Below are 14,366 nucleotides of genomic sequence, written 5' to 3'. Positions count from 1 at the left end.
AGCCTGCAGCAGCTCCTTGTAAAAAGACGCAGGAGACACATCCCTCCAGGGGACCCACCATCTGAAATAAGGGACTGTCTGCAGTAGGCCAGGGTGGAGACATCTCAGTAGCCTGTGGCAGCTCTTTGTGAAAAACACTTGTTCCCATTTCTCCTAACCTTAGCCCTGGACAATGGCTGTATAGATTTCATTTGTGCATGACTGTTTTTCAGTTGCCTTGGTGTATATAATTATTCTATTATATCTGACTTTCCTATTCCCTTCTGTTTCTGCTCTGGAATTCTGTGAAACTAGATGTTCCTTGATGTAATGATTCTTAAACAATTAAAAATTGAGGCACAGCACAGTCCTAATGGCCCAGGTGTGTGCTGTGTGTTCTCATCTTGGAAACAATGTAATAACTGCACAATGGTAGTTCCAGATTAATGCTTGACTTGCAAAGAAAGTTTGAAGAAATTATTAGAAAATTAAATAGAGCCAACATTGGGACCCTGAGAAAGGAAAAAGTTATTGAAGTTATGAAATAAGTTTTGCACAACATTTGACAGCAGTTCCTGGATAAGCAAGTATAGAATAAATAAAATTGTATATTAGTAAAACTGAGTCAAAACACCGGGACTCTTAGAAGAGTCATTGTGTGCAATGTGCAGAAGCAGAAAGCTAGCGGAACTACTGAGTTAAGGGTTAACGTGATTCTTTCTGGCCCCTGCCTGGCAGCTTTGCCCACGTCACTTATCATTAAAGCTTCACAGGAAAACACAAGCAGCTGACCCCGGAGCTCTGAGCTCTGAAGTATAATAAGTCAAAGGTTAAAGTTCAAATAATGATACGTTTGCCACAGGTCTGGAAATAGGAGAAGCTTGAAACTTTGGGGAACGATTGTAATTCTTGATTTTTTGTGGGATGTGGTAATTCTTTTTAATTTAATTTGCAATGATTATACAATGTCTTTTTTTTTCTACCTGCTTTTGGAGTATCAATAAAAGACTGGGGCAAGAAAAAGGCGAGAGAGAATGTGGTGGGTGAGGTGAGAGTGAGTACACATAAGGTGTGTGTGAGGTGTGTGTGAGGTGAGTGTGGAGTGAGTGAAGAGAGTGTGAGGAGAGTGTATGTGAGTGAAAAGAGAGTGCATGTGTGTGTGTGGTGTGTGTGAACAGTGTGTGTATGAGAGTGACAGGGGAACACACAGAGGTATATAGGAGTGTGGGAGTTTGAGAAAAGAAAAGCACACAGGAGAAAAGCAGAGTGCATGCAGCCTCAAGCTGCAAGCAAGGGAGAAAGAGAAGAGAGCCAGAACAAGAGAGAGAGAGAGAAAGAGAGAGAGAGAGAGAGAGAGAGAGAGAGAATCGTTAAGCCTTGAAAAATTGCCTGTTAGTTTGTACCTAAAAAGTAGTCTGTGTCTGTTTATTATGCACCTTCCAGATATCCCTGCTTCCAGCTGAGAACTCCGATCCTGTGTCAAGGCTGGACCCCAACACTCTTCTAGTGTGTCTAAAGACAGCTACAGTGTTATATACATATATACAGTATACATATATACACATATGTGTGTATACATGTGTATATACACGTGTATGTGTACATATATACACATATATGCATATGTGTATATACAGTATACATATATACATATATATGTTGTGTATATATATGTATGTTGGGGGCCGACTTTTAGCAGAAAGCGGCTATCAGCTTTGCAGCCATCTTGAGCCATATACCCTGACATGAGACTTGGATTACAATAGCCTACAACAGGCCGGGCGGTGGTGGCACACGCCTTTAATCCCAGCACTTGGGAGGCAGAGACAGGTGGATTTCTGAGTTCGAGGCCAGCCTGGTCTACAGAGTGAGTTCCAGGACAGCCAGGGCTACACAGAGAAACCCTGTCTCGAAAAAAACAAACAAACAAAAAAACAATAGCCTACAACAGCTGAGAACACTCCGATAATATTGGTTTAGATACCTTGAGATTAAAGGTGTGTGAGATTAAAGGTGTGTGACTTAAGAGTATGACCTAGAAGTATAGAGATCAGAGTTAGAGACAAGACCTAAGGGCATGATTAAAGGTGTAACTTAGAGGCGTGGCTTAAAAGTGAGACATATAAAAGGCAGAGACAGAACAGATCAGAATCAGACTGAGATCAGAGAATCAGACACAGCAGACATTAGGTAGAAGACACTTGGCTCCAGACAGAATCAGACACAGCAGACAGAGGAGACAGAGAAGGAGACACTTAGAGGAAGAGAGACTGAAGAATAAACGGGATTGAATCACACCCTGTCTGGTCTTCATTCTTCCAGTCTACCCTCACCCTCGCTTTTGCTGAACCCTGACCCGCAGACCGGAGTGGCAGCTTGGGCCGGGATACAGTGGCCACCCAAATGTGGGTCGGCCTGGGCCTCAACATTTTGCCTGGGCTGTGACGTTTTTTGGCCGCCCCAACGTGGGGCTAGTGTGGACCCCAACATATGTATAATAAATCTTAAAAATAAATAAAAGCACCCACTAATCTTGCAAAAGATCCAAGTTCTATTTCTAGCACCCAGCACCCACATGGTGGTCTATAACATTTTGTAACTGCAGTTCCACAGGATCTGACATCCTCTTTCAACCATGTATACATGCATTCAAACACCCATACAGATAAAATAAAGATAAATCTTTAAATGCACTGAATTTGTATTCAACTTACAATACTCAACTTTATGTGTTACCCGTGACTTCTTAACCCATTATTCCTGCAGCCCGCCTAGGCAAGAGTTTTATCTCAATACCGTGTTTCCTAAACTAGTCCACACAACCGCCAACTGAACAGGCTCATATCTATTCTTTCTCTATCTGGCCTTACCCAAATATAGCTCTCTTGCACCTGTTTCTCCATTATAGGGCAGAAACACATTGCAATTATTTTTGCATGTTACACAAAGAGATAAGTTTAATTATAACAAAAAAAAATTGAAGTGCATGCTGTGTAGAGAAAAGCTGCCTTACCGAGACAACTGGGTCTCTGTGGGACTAAATGGTAGGTTGCCTGGGAAGCAAGGAAGGGCTCATGCCGGGACTCAGGTATCTGGCTGCAGTTGCTAAACTTCCTTTAATAACATGAATAGGAGGATACCATGTAATAATAACTGTCACTAAATCTCTATTTTTTGAGACAAGGTCTCATTAGGCAGTCCAGGCTGATCTTAAACTCAGGATCTTATTTATTCAGGCCCCTGAGCAATGCGCTCTCCAGGAGAGTGCAACCATGCCTGGCTTGAGCTTTTTCATTTTTAAAATTATATTTATTTGGGTGGTGGTGGTGGTGTGGTGGTGTGGTGGTGGTGGTGGTGTGGTGGTGGTGGTGGTGGTGGTGGTGTGGTGGTGGTGATGGTGGTGGTGGTGGTAGTGGTGGTGGTGTGGTGGTGATGGTGGTGGTGGTGGTAGTGGTGGTGGTGGTGGTGTGGTGGTGATGGTGGTGGTGTGGTGGTGTGGTGGTGATGGTGGTGGTGTGGTGGTGTGGTGGTGGTGGTGTGGTGGTGGTGGTGGTGGTGGTGGTGGTGTAGTGGTGTGGTGGCGTGGTGGTGTGGTGGTTGTGTGGTGGTAGTGGTGGTGGTGTGGTGTGGTGGTGTGGTGGTGGTGTGGTGGTGGTGTGGTGGTGGTGGTGTGGTGGTGGTGGTGGTGGTGGTGTGTGTGTGTACCTGTATGTTGCACCTGGATATTAAGGTTGTAATCTACCTTGTCGGGACAGCTTTCTTTAGCTTGGTGCAAAACAGAGGACTCCCTTTTCTTAGTGAGGCTTCCTCTTCTCTGCCTGATCTGGGGAGCTCCACTTCAATTTTTTACTGAGCAATGTCACATAATCTTTGGCAAAATTACAAGTTCAGCTTCCTGGAATGCCTCTCCATGCAAATGAGGTACCCCCAGAGCTTTAAACCTCAGCCAGTGGAACTTTACCCTAAGAAGAACCCCTTCCCACTTTCCAGGGTTCATGTGTATGTGTATATATCCCTTGATTCACCCTGAATAAAGTGTATGCACGTAAGCTGTTTTGTTGAACTTTGTTTTTAAGCGCTGCTTCATTGAGTGGTATCTGAGAAGGCTGTGACGCTGAAATCCTCTGAGAAGACCTTCTCCCTCCAGCATTCACCGCCAGAACAGATGACAGCGCAATTAAGAGCCCTTGCTGCTTTTGGTGTTCAGTCTCCAGCATCCACATCAGGTAGCTCGCAGTCACTTGTAACTTCAGTGCCAGGAGATCTCATGTCTCCCGGTGCCCTGGGGTCACTTCCCACATGTTCACAGTCACATACAAAGACACACATACACACATAAATATAAATAAAACAAATCTTCAGAAAGGAAGGAGATGAAGGGAAATAAGGAAGAGGGAAGAAGGGAGCTTGAACACAGATGCTGGGGGGTGGAGGGATTCCAGGAGAAGATCACCATCTACAGCCCAAGAAGAAGCATCTCAGGAGGAACCACCCCTGCTGATACCTGTCCCATACTTCAGCTGCTATGACCACTGGAAAACACCGCTGTTTAAACACCCAGCCTGATACTTCACTATATTTACCTTAGGAAGCAAATGCAGCCACAGGGAGAGCTGCTTGCCCATGGTTGGCCCCTGTTGGTAAGCATTCGGAGGATTCTACTTGCAGGTAACCATAGAGAGGCAGAGCAGACTGAAGCAGCTACAGTGCAGTGCCCTTCACAATAACAAAGACCAGTGAGCCTCCAGCCATGATCTCTAAAAGGCTGTCACTGTCAACAGAGCCTGAGGATAGTTTGGGGTCAATTAGAGAATCCCCACAAGCTCTCCCCAGGCTTTATCACAGGGAATAAAAGTCAAGGCACATCCTACAAATGTGGGTTGTGTAAGCATTCAGACATTAGCAAGCATTAAGTAAGATTAGTGGGTATTTGCTATCTGGTGAGGTATTAAAAATAGGAACTCATTCTTTTTTGTTTGTTTGTTTGTTTGTTTTGTTTTTTTGTTTTTTTGAGACAGAGTTTCTCTGTATAGCCCTGGCTGTCCTGGAACTCACTCTGTAGACCAGGCTGGCCTCGAACTCAGAAATCCGCCTGCCTCTGCCTCCCAAATGCTGGGATTAAAGGTGTGCACCACCACCGCCCGGCTGAACTCATTCTTTCATTAAAGATATTTTGGACAAGGAGGCAGAGGCAGGCTGATCTCTCTCTCTCTCTCTCTCTCTCTCTCTCTCTCTTACACACACACACAGAGAGAGAGAGAGAGAGAGAGAGAGAGAGAGAGAGAGAGAGAGAGATGCTTACAGTTATTTATTATTATGCCACAATTTTTATTTATTTTAACTTTTTAAAAAATTTTATGCATATGTGTCTGATGCCTGCAGAGACCAGAACAAGGCATCAGATCCTCTGGAACTAGAGTTACAGAGCTACCAGGTGGGTGTTAGGAACTAAACCGGGGTCCTCTGGAAGCCACAGTCAATGCTCTGAACTACTAAGCCGTCTCTCTGGCCCAGGTCATAAATTTTGAGCATGGTATTGCGTTAGCAATATTCTGACTTCCAAAAGCACTGGACAAGGCACCATCTTCAGTGGGAGGGTTAAAGGTGGACATGGCTCTAAATTGTGCTCCTCAGTAAAGAGACAGTTTGGTGTGGGGCAGGGACAAAACCAGGTTAAGATAACACCTCGAGCCATTAGCAGAACTCTCTCTCTCCTGACCTTTCAGAAGACATAATTCCCACTTTCATTTCTGTAAGCCGTATACCTCAGCTAAAAGAGTCTTGTTTTTCACCGACAAGCTGGCAAGGTCAGGATGGACTGGGTCAACAGCCTTTTTGCTGTGTATGATTGGGTTCCTGATAGGATCCACTTTAAGAGGTGGATCAAAACAAGCCTATAAAGAGAAATGGCCAGTTAATTAACTAAATATGTGCCCTGTGGGTCAAAACCCACAAAACCACACAAACACTTACAATAAGTAGTTGCAAACAGGACTCAGCTTTAAGATATTTATTCTGAGGTATCATCCTAGCAAACCAGTTTCCAGGAAGACAGCAAGAACCCCCTGACCTGCTCTATCTGCTCCTAAACCGAATACTTACCTGTCAAAAGTTTCTACTAGCAGGAGGCAAATGCAGCCCATCTGAATTGTGTGTTGTGATCTCAGAGTACAGGAATCGAGACAACATACACAGAACGTCTGGTGACAGTTCCATGTGTATCTAACAACTCTAGAGAGGGCAGGGGGCATGGCTAAGTGGGCAAGCATGAGATCAAGAGTTCAGACTCTAGCACCCCTATAAAAAGCAAATCATGGTCCTGAGCAGGCCTGTAGACTGCACTGGGCAGGCCAGGGTGGAGACAGGAGGATTTGTGAGGCTTGGTGACTGCCAGTCTAGACAGAAAAAAACCTATAAGCTCCAAGTTCAGGGAGTGACCCTGCCTCAGAGGACTAGAGTAGGGATGAGGGTGGGGGGCACTCGACACACTCTTGTAACCTGCAAGCCCGTTCACACATGCACACAAATGTACGAATATCCACCCAAATGCATGCACAGTAAGGATTTTAAAAGTAGGTTCTGGAGAGATGACTCAACAGTTTAGAGCACATGGAGTGTAGGAAGCCGTGGTCAGCGGTGATATATTTGCCATTCCAAGATGGCGCGGACATCGTGTCCTCTCCATTAGTAAACAATTAACTGCACAGGTGCAAAGGCAGAAAGCGCGCCAAAGTCACTGGCCAATCCCGAGGCGTAATATTGGGTGATGAGTGAACAGCCAATCAGAAGTGAATACGTCACTCTAGGGTGTATTTAAGCTGTGCCTCTTCCTGTCTTTGGCCCTTCCGCGTTTTTCCGCTTCTGCTGTTACAAGTAAAGCCTTGTTTGTAGTAATACCCGATCAGTGTCCTTTTTCGCAGGCGAAGGGGACACAAGAGGCGCGCGGAACAATGGAGCACTTGCAGAAGACCTGGGTTCAATGCCCAGCACCCGCATAGTGACTCATAACCATCTGTAACTCCAGTTCCAGGCGATCAAATGTCCTCTTCTGACCTCCCAGGGCACCAGGCATGCACGTGGTGCAGATACACGCATGAAGGCAGAACAATCATGTGCATGAGATAAATCTAAAAAGAAAGAGAAAGTTTCTAGGGGCTAGAGAGATGTTAAAAGCACTTGCTGCTCTTCCCGAGGACATAAAGTTGGGTGGTTCACAACCACCTGTAATTCTAGCCCAAGAGATTTGACTTCCTCTTTTGGCCTCTGAGAGCACCTATACTCATATGCACAAACCACACACACATACTTATATGTAAAATAAACTCATTTTTTCCTTAAAAAAGGAAGCAGTTTCTAAAAAGAAAAGGAAATAAAAAGGTAGCTATTGGAAAACCAGGCACGGTGGCATACTCCTGTGATCCCAGCACTCAGGAGGCAGAGGTAGAAGGATAAGCATTCATGGCGTATATTTTCATATTTTCCTTTCCTTTTTCTCTTTTTGGTGTGTGTGTGTGTTGTGGAGGTATGTATGTAGTGTGTGTTAGTGTGTGTGGTTGGTGTCTGAGTGTGTGTCTGAGTGAATGTTAATGTGTGTAGTTGGTGTGTATGGTGTTTGTTGTGTGAGTGTGTGTGAGTGTATGTGGTGTGGAGGTGTGTATGTAGTATGTGTGTGTGAGTGTGTGGTTGGTGTATGTTAATATGTGTAGTCAGTATGTGTATGGTGTTTGTTGTGTGAGTGTGTATGAGTGTGTGTGTGTGGTGTGGAGGTGTGTATGTAGTGTGTGTGTGTGGTTGTTGTATGTGTGTATATGTCTGAGTGTATGTTAATCTGTGTATGATGTCTGTTGTGTGAGTGTGTGTGTGTGGTTGTTGTATGTGTGTATATGTCTGAGTGTATGTTAATCTGTGTATGATGTCTGTTGTGTGAGTGTGTGTGTGTGGTTGTTGTATGCGTATATGTGTCTGAGTATATGTTAATCTGTGTATGGTGTCTGTTGTGTGAGTGTGTGTGTGTGTGTGTGTGTGTGTGTTTCCTTAGGTGCTATCCACCTTGTTATTTTGAGATGTCTCTCACTGGCTCTTTGCTTTTCTAGTAGTGATTTACCTGTGTCTGCTTCTATAGAGCTAGAATTACGGGCACATTTGCTGCGCCCGTGGGTTTCTTGCGGATGCCAGAAATTGATCTCAGGTCCTCCTGTTTACGATATAAGCAGTTTACCAAGTGAACTCTCTCTCCAGCCTCCCACATTCTCTTATCTCGGCAGTTGGGGTAGCAGATAAAGTAGAGACCGTTCATGTTGTTCATACTTTAGCTGGAAACATGCTTTCAAATTTACAATAGTGCATAAAATAAGTGTTTCCTAATGGAACACCAGAACTGTCATCTAGAATATCATACTGAATTAAATTATGTTAATTACACACACCAGAAAAGCAGTGTGGTAGCTTGAACAAGGAATGCTCCTCTGACCCCATTAGGTTCCCCAGTTGGTTACTGAGAGTGGGCCTGGAAGAGGAACATCACTGTGTGAAGGTTTTGTGAGTTTAAAGCCTCTTGCCACTTCCAGTGGGATCTCTGCTCCTCGCTTGTGCTGAGAAGTCATCCCTCAGCTTCCTGCTCCTGACATCACACCTGCGAGCTAGCTGCCATTACTCCCCGCCCCACCCCCATGACAGACTCGTACTCTCTAGAATCATAAACTGAGCTAAACTCTTTCATAAGTTACTGTCTGTTGTTGTGTTTTAGCATAGCAATAGGAAAGCAACTAATACAGAGTTGGTTTTCTTTTTTTAAAAATATTTTTGGTATTCATTTATCTATTCAGAGACGGGGTCTCACTATGTAGTCCTGACTGTCCTGAAATGCATATGTAGACCAGGCCGACCTTTAGCTCACAGTGATCTGCCTGCCTCTGCCTCCCCAGTTCTTGGGATTAAAGGTTCCACCACCCTAGACACAGAAGTTGCATTTCTGTTTTTGTCAGTCTGTTGGTTGGTTGGCTGGCTATATTTTTTGTGTTTTGTTTGTTTGCTTTGGTTTTTTTTTGTTTGTTTGTTTGTTTTTGGGGGGGGGGTTGTTTCGTTTTTTGAGATAGGATTTCTCTATGTAGCCTTGATTGTCCTGGAACTCACTTTGTAGATCAGGTTAGCCTCCAACTCAGAGATCTGCCTGCTTCTGCCTCCTAGGTGCTGGAATTAAAGGCATGTGTCATCATGCCCTGCAGAAGTTTCTTTTTTTTTTTTTTTAAAGGGACATACGTTAAGAATAGAAAAAGAAGTTAAATACTACAAAAGTTTAGTACAAAAGAATTCAAACAGGCTGGAGAGATGGCTCAGTGATTAAGAGCTCTGATTGCTCTTCCTGAGGTTCTGAGTTCAATTTCCAGCAACCACATGGTGGCTCACGACCATCTGCAATGGGGTCTGATGCCCTCTTCTGGTGTGTGTCTGAAGAGAGCAGTGGTGTGCTTATATACATAAAATAAATAAATAAATCATTTTTAAAAAGAATTCAAACAACTAATAAAGATTTGAGTTAACTATGCTAAGTGTATATATATGTTAATATAACAAAACTTTGTTTGAGAATTTCATACATGCATAAAATGTTTTGATCACATCTACCACAATAATAAAAGCTTTATAGCTGTGAAAATAATATGTATTGTATAACTTCTATGCAAATAGAAAAGGAGAAAGGCATGCAAAAAAGAAAACAAGCACAACACACACACATACACACACACACACACACACACACACAAGCAGTCAGTGTTTCTCCTGCTGAAATGGGGTATAACAAGCAGACTACATGTAATAAATTTGTAGAAATGTGGCCAAATATATATATTTTCTGAAACAGAGTCTCTTGTATCCCAGGCTTGCATCAAACTCCATATGTAGCCAAGAATGACCTTGATATCCTGCATATCAGATATTTACAATTTATAACAGTTACGACATCCAGCACTTGGGAGGCAGAGGCAGGCGGATTTCTGAGTTCGAGGCTAGCCTGGTCTACAGAGTGAGTTCCAGGACAGCCAGAGCTACACAGAGAAACCCTGTCTCGAAAAAACAAACAAACAAACAAACAAACAAACAAAAACAGTTACAACATCACAGCTACAAAGTAGCAACTAAAATAACTCCATGGTTGGGGTCATCATAGCATGAGGAGCTGGGTTAAAGGGTTGCACTGTTAGGAAGGGTGAGAACCACTGCTTTAGTGGTAATAAGATAAAGAGTTGCTGCTCTTAAGATGTCGATGGAGAGGCCATCCATTGCTCCAAGAAGATATTTAAATTCCAGAAAAGCCCCCATTAAGGTCATGAAAGAAGTCTGTAAACCTGCAGTAGTATAGTGCACTAGAGGGAGTTGGACCACCTGTATTGCTACTAAATCACCATGGCTGTTCCCTGGTGGGGTTTCCCCGATCTACAAAATAGTAAGATCAGAGACCCTTTGCTGAGGCTCTCTCTTCCTGCCTGGAGTAATGGGTACTAATAAATCAAACTACCAAAAAGGGCAAAGCCAAACTTACTGTAGGTTTTGTTAGATTCCGATGTTTTCTGTCTTCTTGTTCTGGGGAAATCAGCAGTGGAAGGGTTTACCAGCTGGCTCAACAGGGAAAGGCATTAGCTGCTAAGCCTGGAGACCTGAGGTCCGCTCTCGCTCTCGGACCCATATATTGAAGGGGAGAACTGACTCTAGAAGGTTGTTCTCTGATCTCAGCACACACACAATATGTATGTACGCATGTATGTATGCATGTAGGTAGGTAGATAGATAGATAGATAGATAGATAGATAGATGATAGACAGACAGACTGACCAATAGATAAATTTTTAAAAATATAAGTGGAAGAGGACTGGTATGATGGCCTATCTGTAATCCCAGCACTAGGGAAACTGAGGCAGGAGGATAGAAAGTGTGAGGCTTGCCTGGCTACACAGTGTCAGGTCAGTCTCAAAAAAATCAAAGAGCTGGGTATGGTGGCTCACACCTGCAATCCTAGAACTCTGGAGGCTGATGTAGAAGGAGACATAAATGTGAGGCTAGCCTGGGCTATAGGGTGAGATGATGTCTCAAAAAGCAAACAAAAAAAAAGTGGGATATCATTTAGCCTCTTTTTTAAAAAAATTTATTTATGTATTTTATATATGTGATTACACTGGCACTCTCTTCAGACACACCAGAAAAGGCCATCAGATCCCAGTACAAATGGTTGTGAGATACCATGTGGTTGCTGGGAATTGAACTCGGGACCTCTGGAAGAGCAGTCAGTGCTTTTAACCACTGAGTCATCTCTCCAGCCCCCACTCCCTTTTTTTTTTGTTTGTTTGTTTTTGGTTTTTTTGTTGTTGTTGTTGTTTTTTTTATTTTTTTATTTTTTATTTATTTATTTTTTTCGAGACAGGGTTTCTCTGTGTAGTCCTGGCTGTCCTGGAACTCACTCTGTAGACCAGGCTGGCCTCGAACTCAGAAATCTGCCTGTCTCTGCCTCCAAAGTGCTGGGATTAAAGGCGTGTGCCACCACTGCCCGGCCCCTCACTCCCTTTTTAACACTTGTTTTTGTGTGTATGATCGAGTGTGTGCCCCAACTTCTGTGTGATGGTCAGAGAACAACTCTCGGGACTTGCCTGTCTCCATCTACCGCACAGGTCCCAGGAATCAAACTCCGGCTTTCGAAAGGAACACTGGTGCCTGCTGAACTCTTGTCAGCAGACCCCTGAATTTATCTTTTGTACCATTCTCTAGCAAAGACGTGCTAAGTACACCAGCAAATGGGACATCAGAGGCGAACCTTCCTTTTCTTAGACTAGGTCTCAATGGAACACAAACAATATCGTACTTCCGAAATCGAGGACAAAATATTAGAGTCCAACTCACCTCTGGGACATTTTCCCGAGCCGATAGATACGATAGGTGCCTGGCTTCTGGCGGCTTAGCCTCACAAGCCTCTTTGGTTTGGCTATTAGAAAGCCTCCCTGGATCCGAGTGACTTACAGGCTGGAGTGGCCTTGACATGCTGGAGGCACAGAAAGCATATAACAGAGCCACCAGTGGTGACCCACAGTGCCTGTAAGGGAAGCTTCTGTATAGCGCTCAGGACGAGAGGTTCCGGTCTCTCAGCGCCAACAGCAAAGACTTCCAGTACGTTCTAGGAGTGTCTTAAGTGCTTAGGCCTCAGAATTTAGGCTCTCAGGAGTGCCTGCTGAATTTGTTTCTTGGAGACAACGTGGACCTAGTTTTCAAAGAGAATGTAAAATTGTTGGAGTGTTATTAGAAATATATGAATATGTTTTTCCTAAAATATTTTATTTGCATTATATCATACATTCACTGATATATTTCTAATATATGTGTATATATAAACACACACACACTCTCTCTCTCTCTCTCTCTCTATATATATATATATGATATATATCAGTTCTTGCTATATATGAATCATATATAGCTTTATGACATGTAAATTTCTCTGGTTTTAAATTTTTCAACCTGTCATAAATGTTAACTATAGCACTTAAGAAACAACCAAACCACAAGAATTCAAATGCAAATTGGTACTATGCATACAATAGTTTACAGAGCTCTTTATGCTCCAGAAGAAAGTATAAATGCAACCCCATATTACTTTCCTTTCAATGTTAAGGGTCAAAACCAAGGTCCTGGAGTGTGTTACTGTTATTGGAGGTCCGGGTCTGGGCTGGGTGTTTCCAGGCTCTCTTTCTAAATATTTATTTTATTTATATATTTATACGTGTGTGCCCGAAGAGTCTGTGTATGTGCGTGAGCCCTCAGTGATCAGATGAGGGCGCTGTATCTCCTGGAATTGGAGACCAGTGGTTGTGAAGTCATACTTGTGCTAGGAGTCAAAGCTGGGTCTTCTCTTAGAGAAGCGTCCTTCATCACTGAGCCATCTCTCCAGGCCCTGGCTTCTCAGGTTCTCAAACACTGAAGTAAACACACACCGATTTGAAAAGAAGCAAGCACGAGAGTGCAGATCAGAACACACCAGAGCAGCAGGCCACTCAGGGAAGGGTACTCAGGGCCTCTGACAGTCATTTAGGGGCTTCTTTTATGTAAGTTCAAGAGAAGAAAGAAGGCCAATGAAAAGGCCATCCAGTTAAGGCTGCTTGCCACCACACTCCTAAAACCTGAGTTTTGATTCCTAGGACTCACCTGGTAGGAGAGAACTGAAAGTTGTCCTCTGACCTTCACATGGTATATGTACTTATGTGTATGTACACACACACACACACACACACACACACACACACACACACACACAATCTCCTGCAAGTTGTCCTTTGACCACCATTGCATTACTGTGGTAAGTACACATGCATACATCTGTAATTAAAAACTTTTAAATGGAAGCTGAGTTCTATGTAACATTGTTGAAAGTTACAGCATCCTCTCCACAACTCTGGAAAATCCCACCTTCATGCTCTCTGTGTGTCTTACTTTCTTACACGTAAGATACAGCTTACTATGGCTCAGTTAGTGGGAGAACAAAACATAATTTTTCTTTTACCATAACACGATCAAGAGACAATCCCAAATCCAAGATCAATTCCCAGGAGACCCCCTAGTGAGTGGGCATCCTGCACAATTTGCCAGTAGAATGTTTGCACGTCACAGAAACCGTTGCTAGGTGAACGCATCACAGACAGCAAGGAAGGCAGAGACATCTTAAGGTGGTAGTTAGACTGCGGTTATTTCCCTAACAAAGGGAAGTAAAAGCACAAAGTACTTTTCACCAGATATTAGTGAACATTAAACAACAACAAGAAACAGACAAAAATGTTTAAGAAAGTGAGCCTACCCAAGTGAACAAACACGATCAAACATGAAAATCCTGTTTGGAGGCTTTTGTAAACTTCTTAGGATAGATCAAATGAATACTCTGATATATACACATATATAATATATGTGTATATATAATATATCTATATTTATATAAAACTTCTGATCTCTAAGAGGATAGAAATGATGATTTTATTATTTCTAAGGAAAAGATGATTTGTCTCAAATACGTTTGTAACAGAGATTTCTTCCGTGTGTGTGTGTGTGTGTGTGTGTGTGTGTATGCCAAAATAGCCAAGAATATATTTCAAGTAGCAAAGAATACTGATAGCCTGACCTCATTCCAGAATTGGAGTCTAATGTAGAAATATTTTTGAATCTATAAGGCCATTCAAATGTAAATTTAGGGCTGAAAAAGACTGTCCAATGTCTTTATTTAGTTATGCACAATAAAAACTAAGCAGAAAGAGTTGGGTGGTGGTGGCACAGGTCTTTAATCCCAGCACTTGAGGGTGGCAGAGGCAGCCAGATCTCTGAGTTCCAGGTCAGCCTGGTATACAGAGTGAGTTCCAGGG

The 14,366-nt window shown here is 43.2% G+C and overlaps 1 protein-coding gene across 2 annotated transcripts in view; it reads right to left on the bottom strand.

Annotated features, from left to right (window-relative positions):
- Positions 1-13,615, bottom strand: part of LOC143436649 (coiled-coil domain-containing protein 170-like) — a 38,224-nt gene extending 24,609 nt beyond the window's left edge. The window contains exons 1-3 of one of the 2 annotated variants that reach the window (XM_076920903.1): positions 13,520-13,615; positions 11,869-12,223; positions 5,745-5,873 (exon numbers count right to left, since the gene is read on the bottom strand). In XM_076920903.1, the coding sequence (XP_076777018.1) occupies positions 5,745-5,873; positions 11,869-12,006 (267 nt within the window). In that variant the 5' untranslated portion in view covers positions 12,007-12,223; positions 13,520-13,615. The remainder of the gene's footprint in view (positions 1-5,744; positions 5,874-11,868; positions 12,224-13,519) is intronic. The other variant, XM_076920904.1, reaches the window with a different exon arrangement.
- Positions 13,616-14,366: the final 751 nt, after the last annotated feature.

Source organism: Arvicanthis niloticus, chromosome 23 (assembly GCF_011762505.2).
Source record: "Arvicanthis niloticus isolate mArvNil1 chromosome 23, mArvNil1.pat.X, whole genome shotgun sequence".
NCBI classification, from domain to species: Eukaryota; Metazoa; Chordata; class Mammalia; order Rodentia; family Muridae; genus Arvicanthis; species Arvicanthis niloticus.
This window is presented reverse-complemented; position numbering and strand designations above follow the sequence as displayed.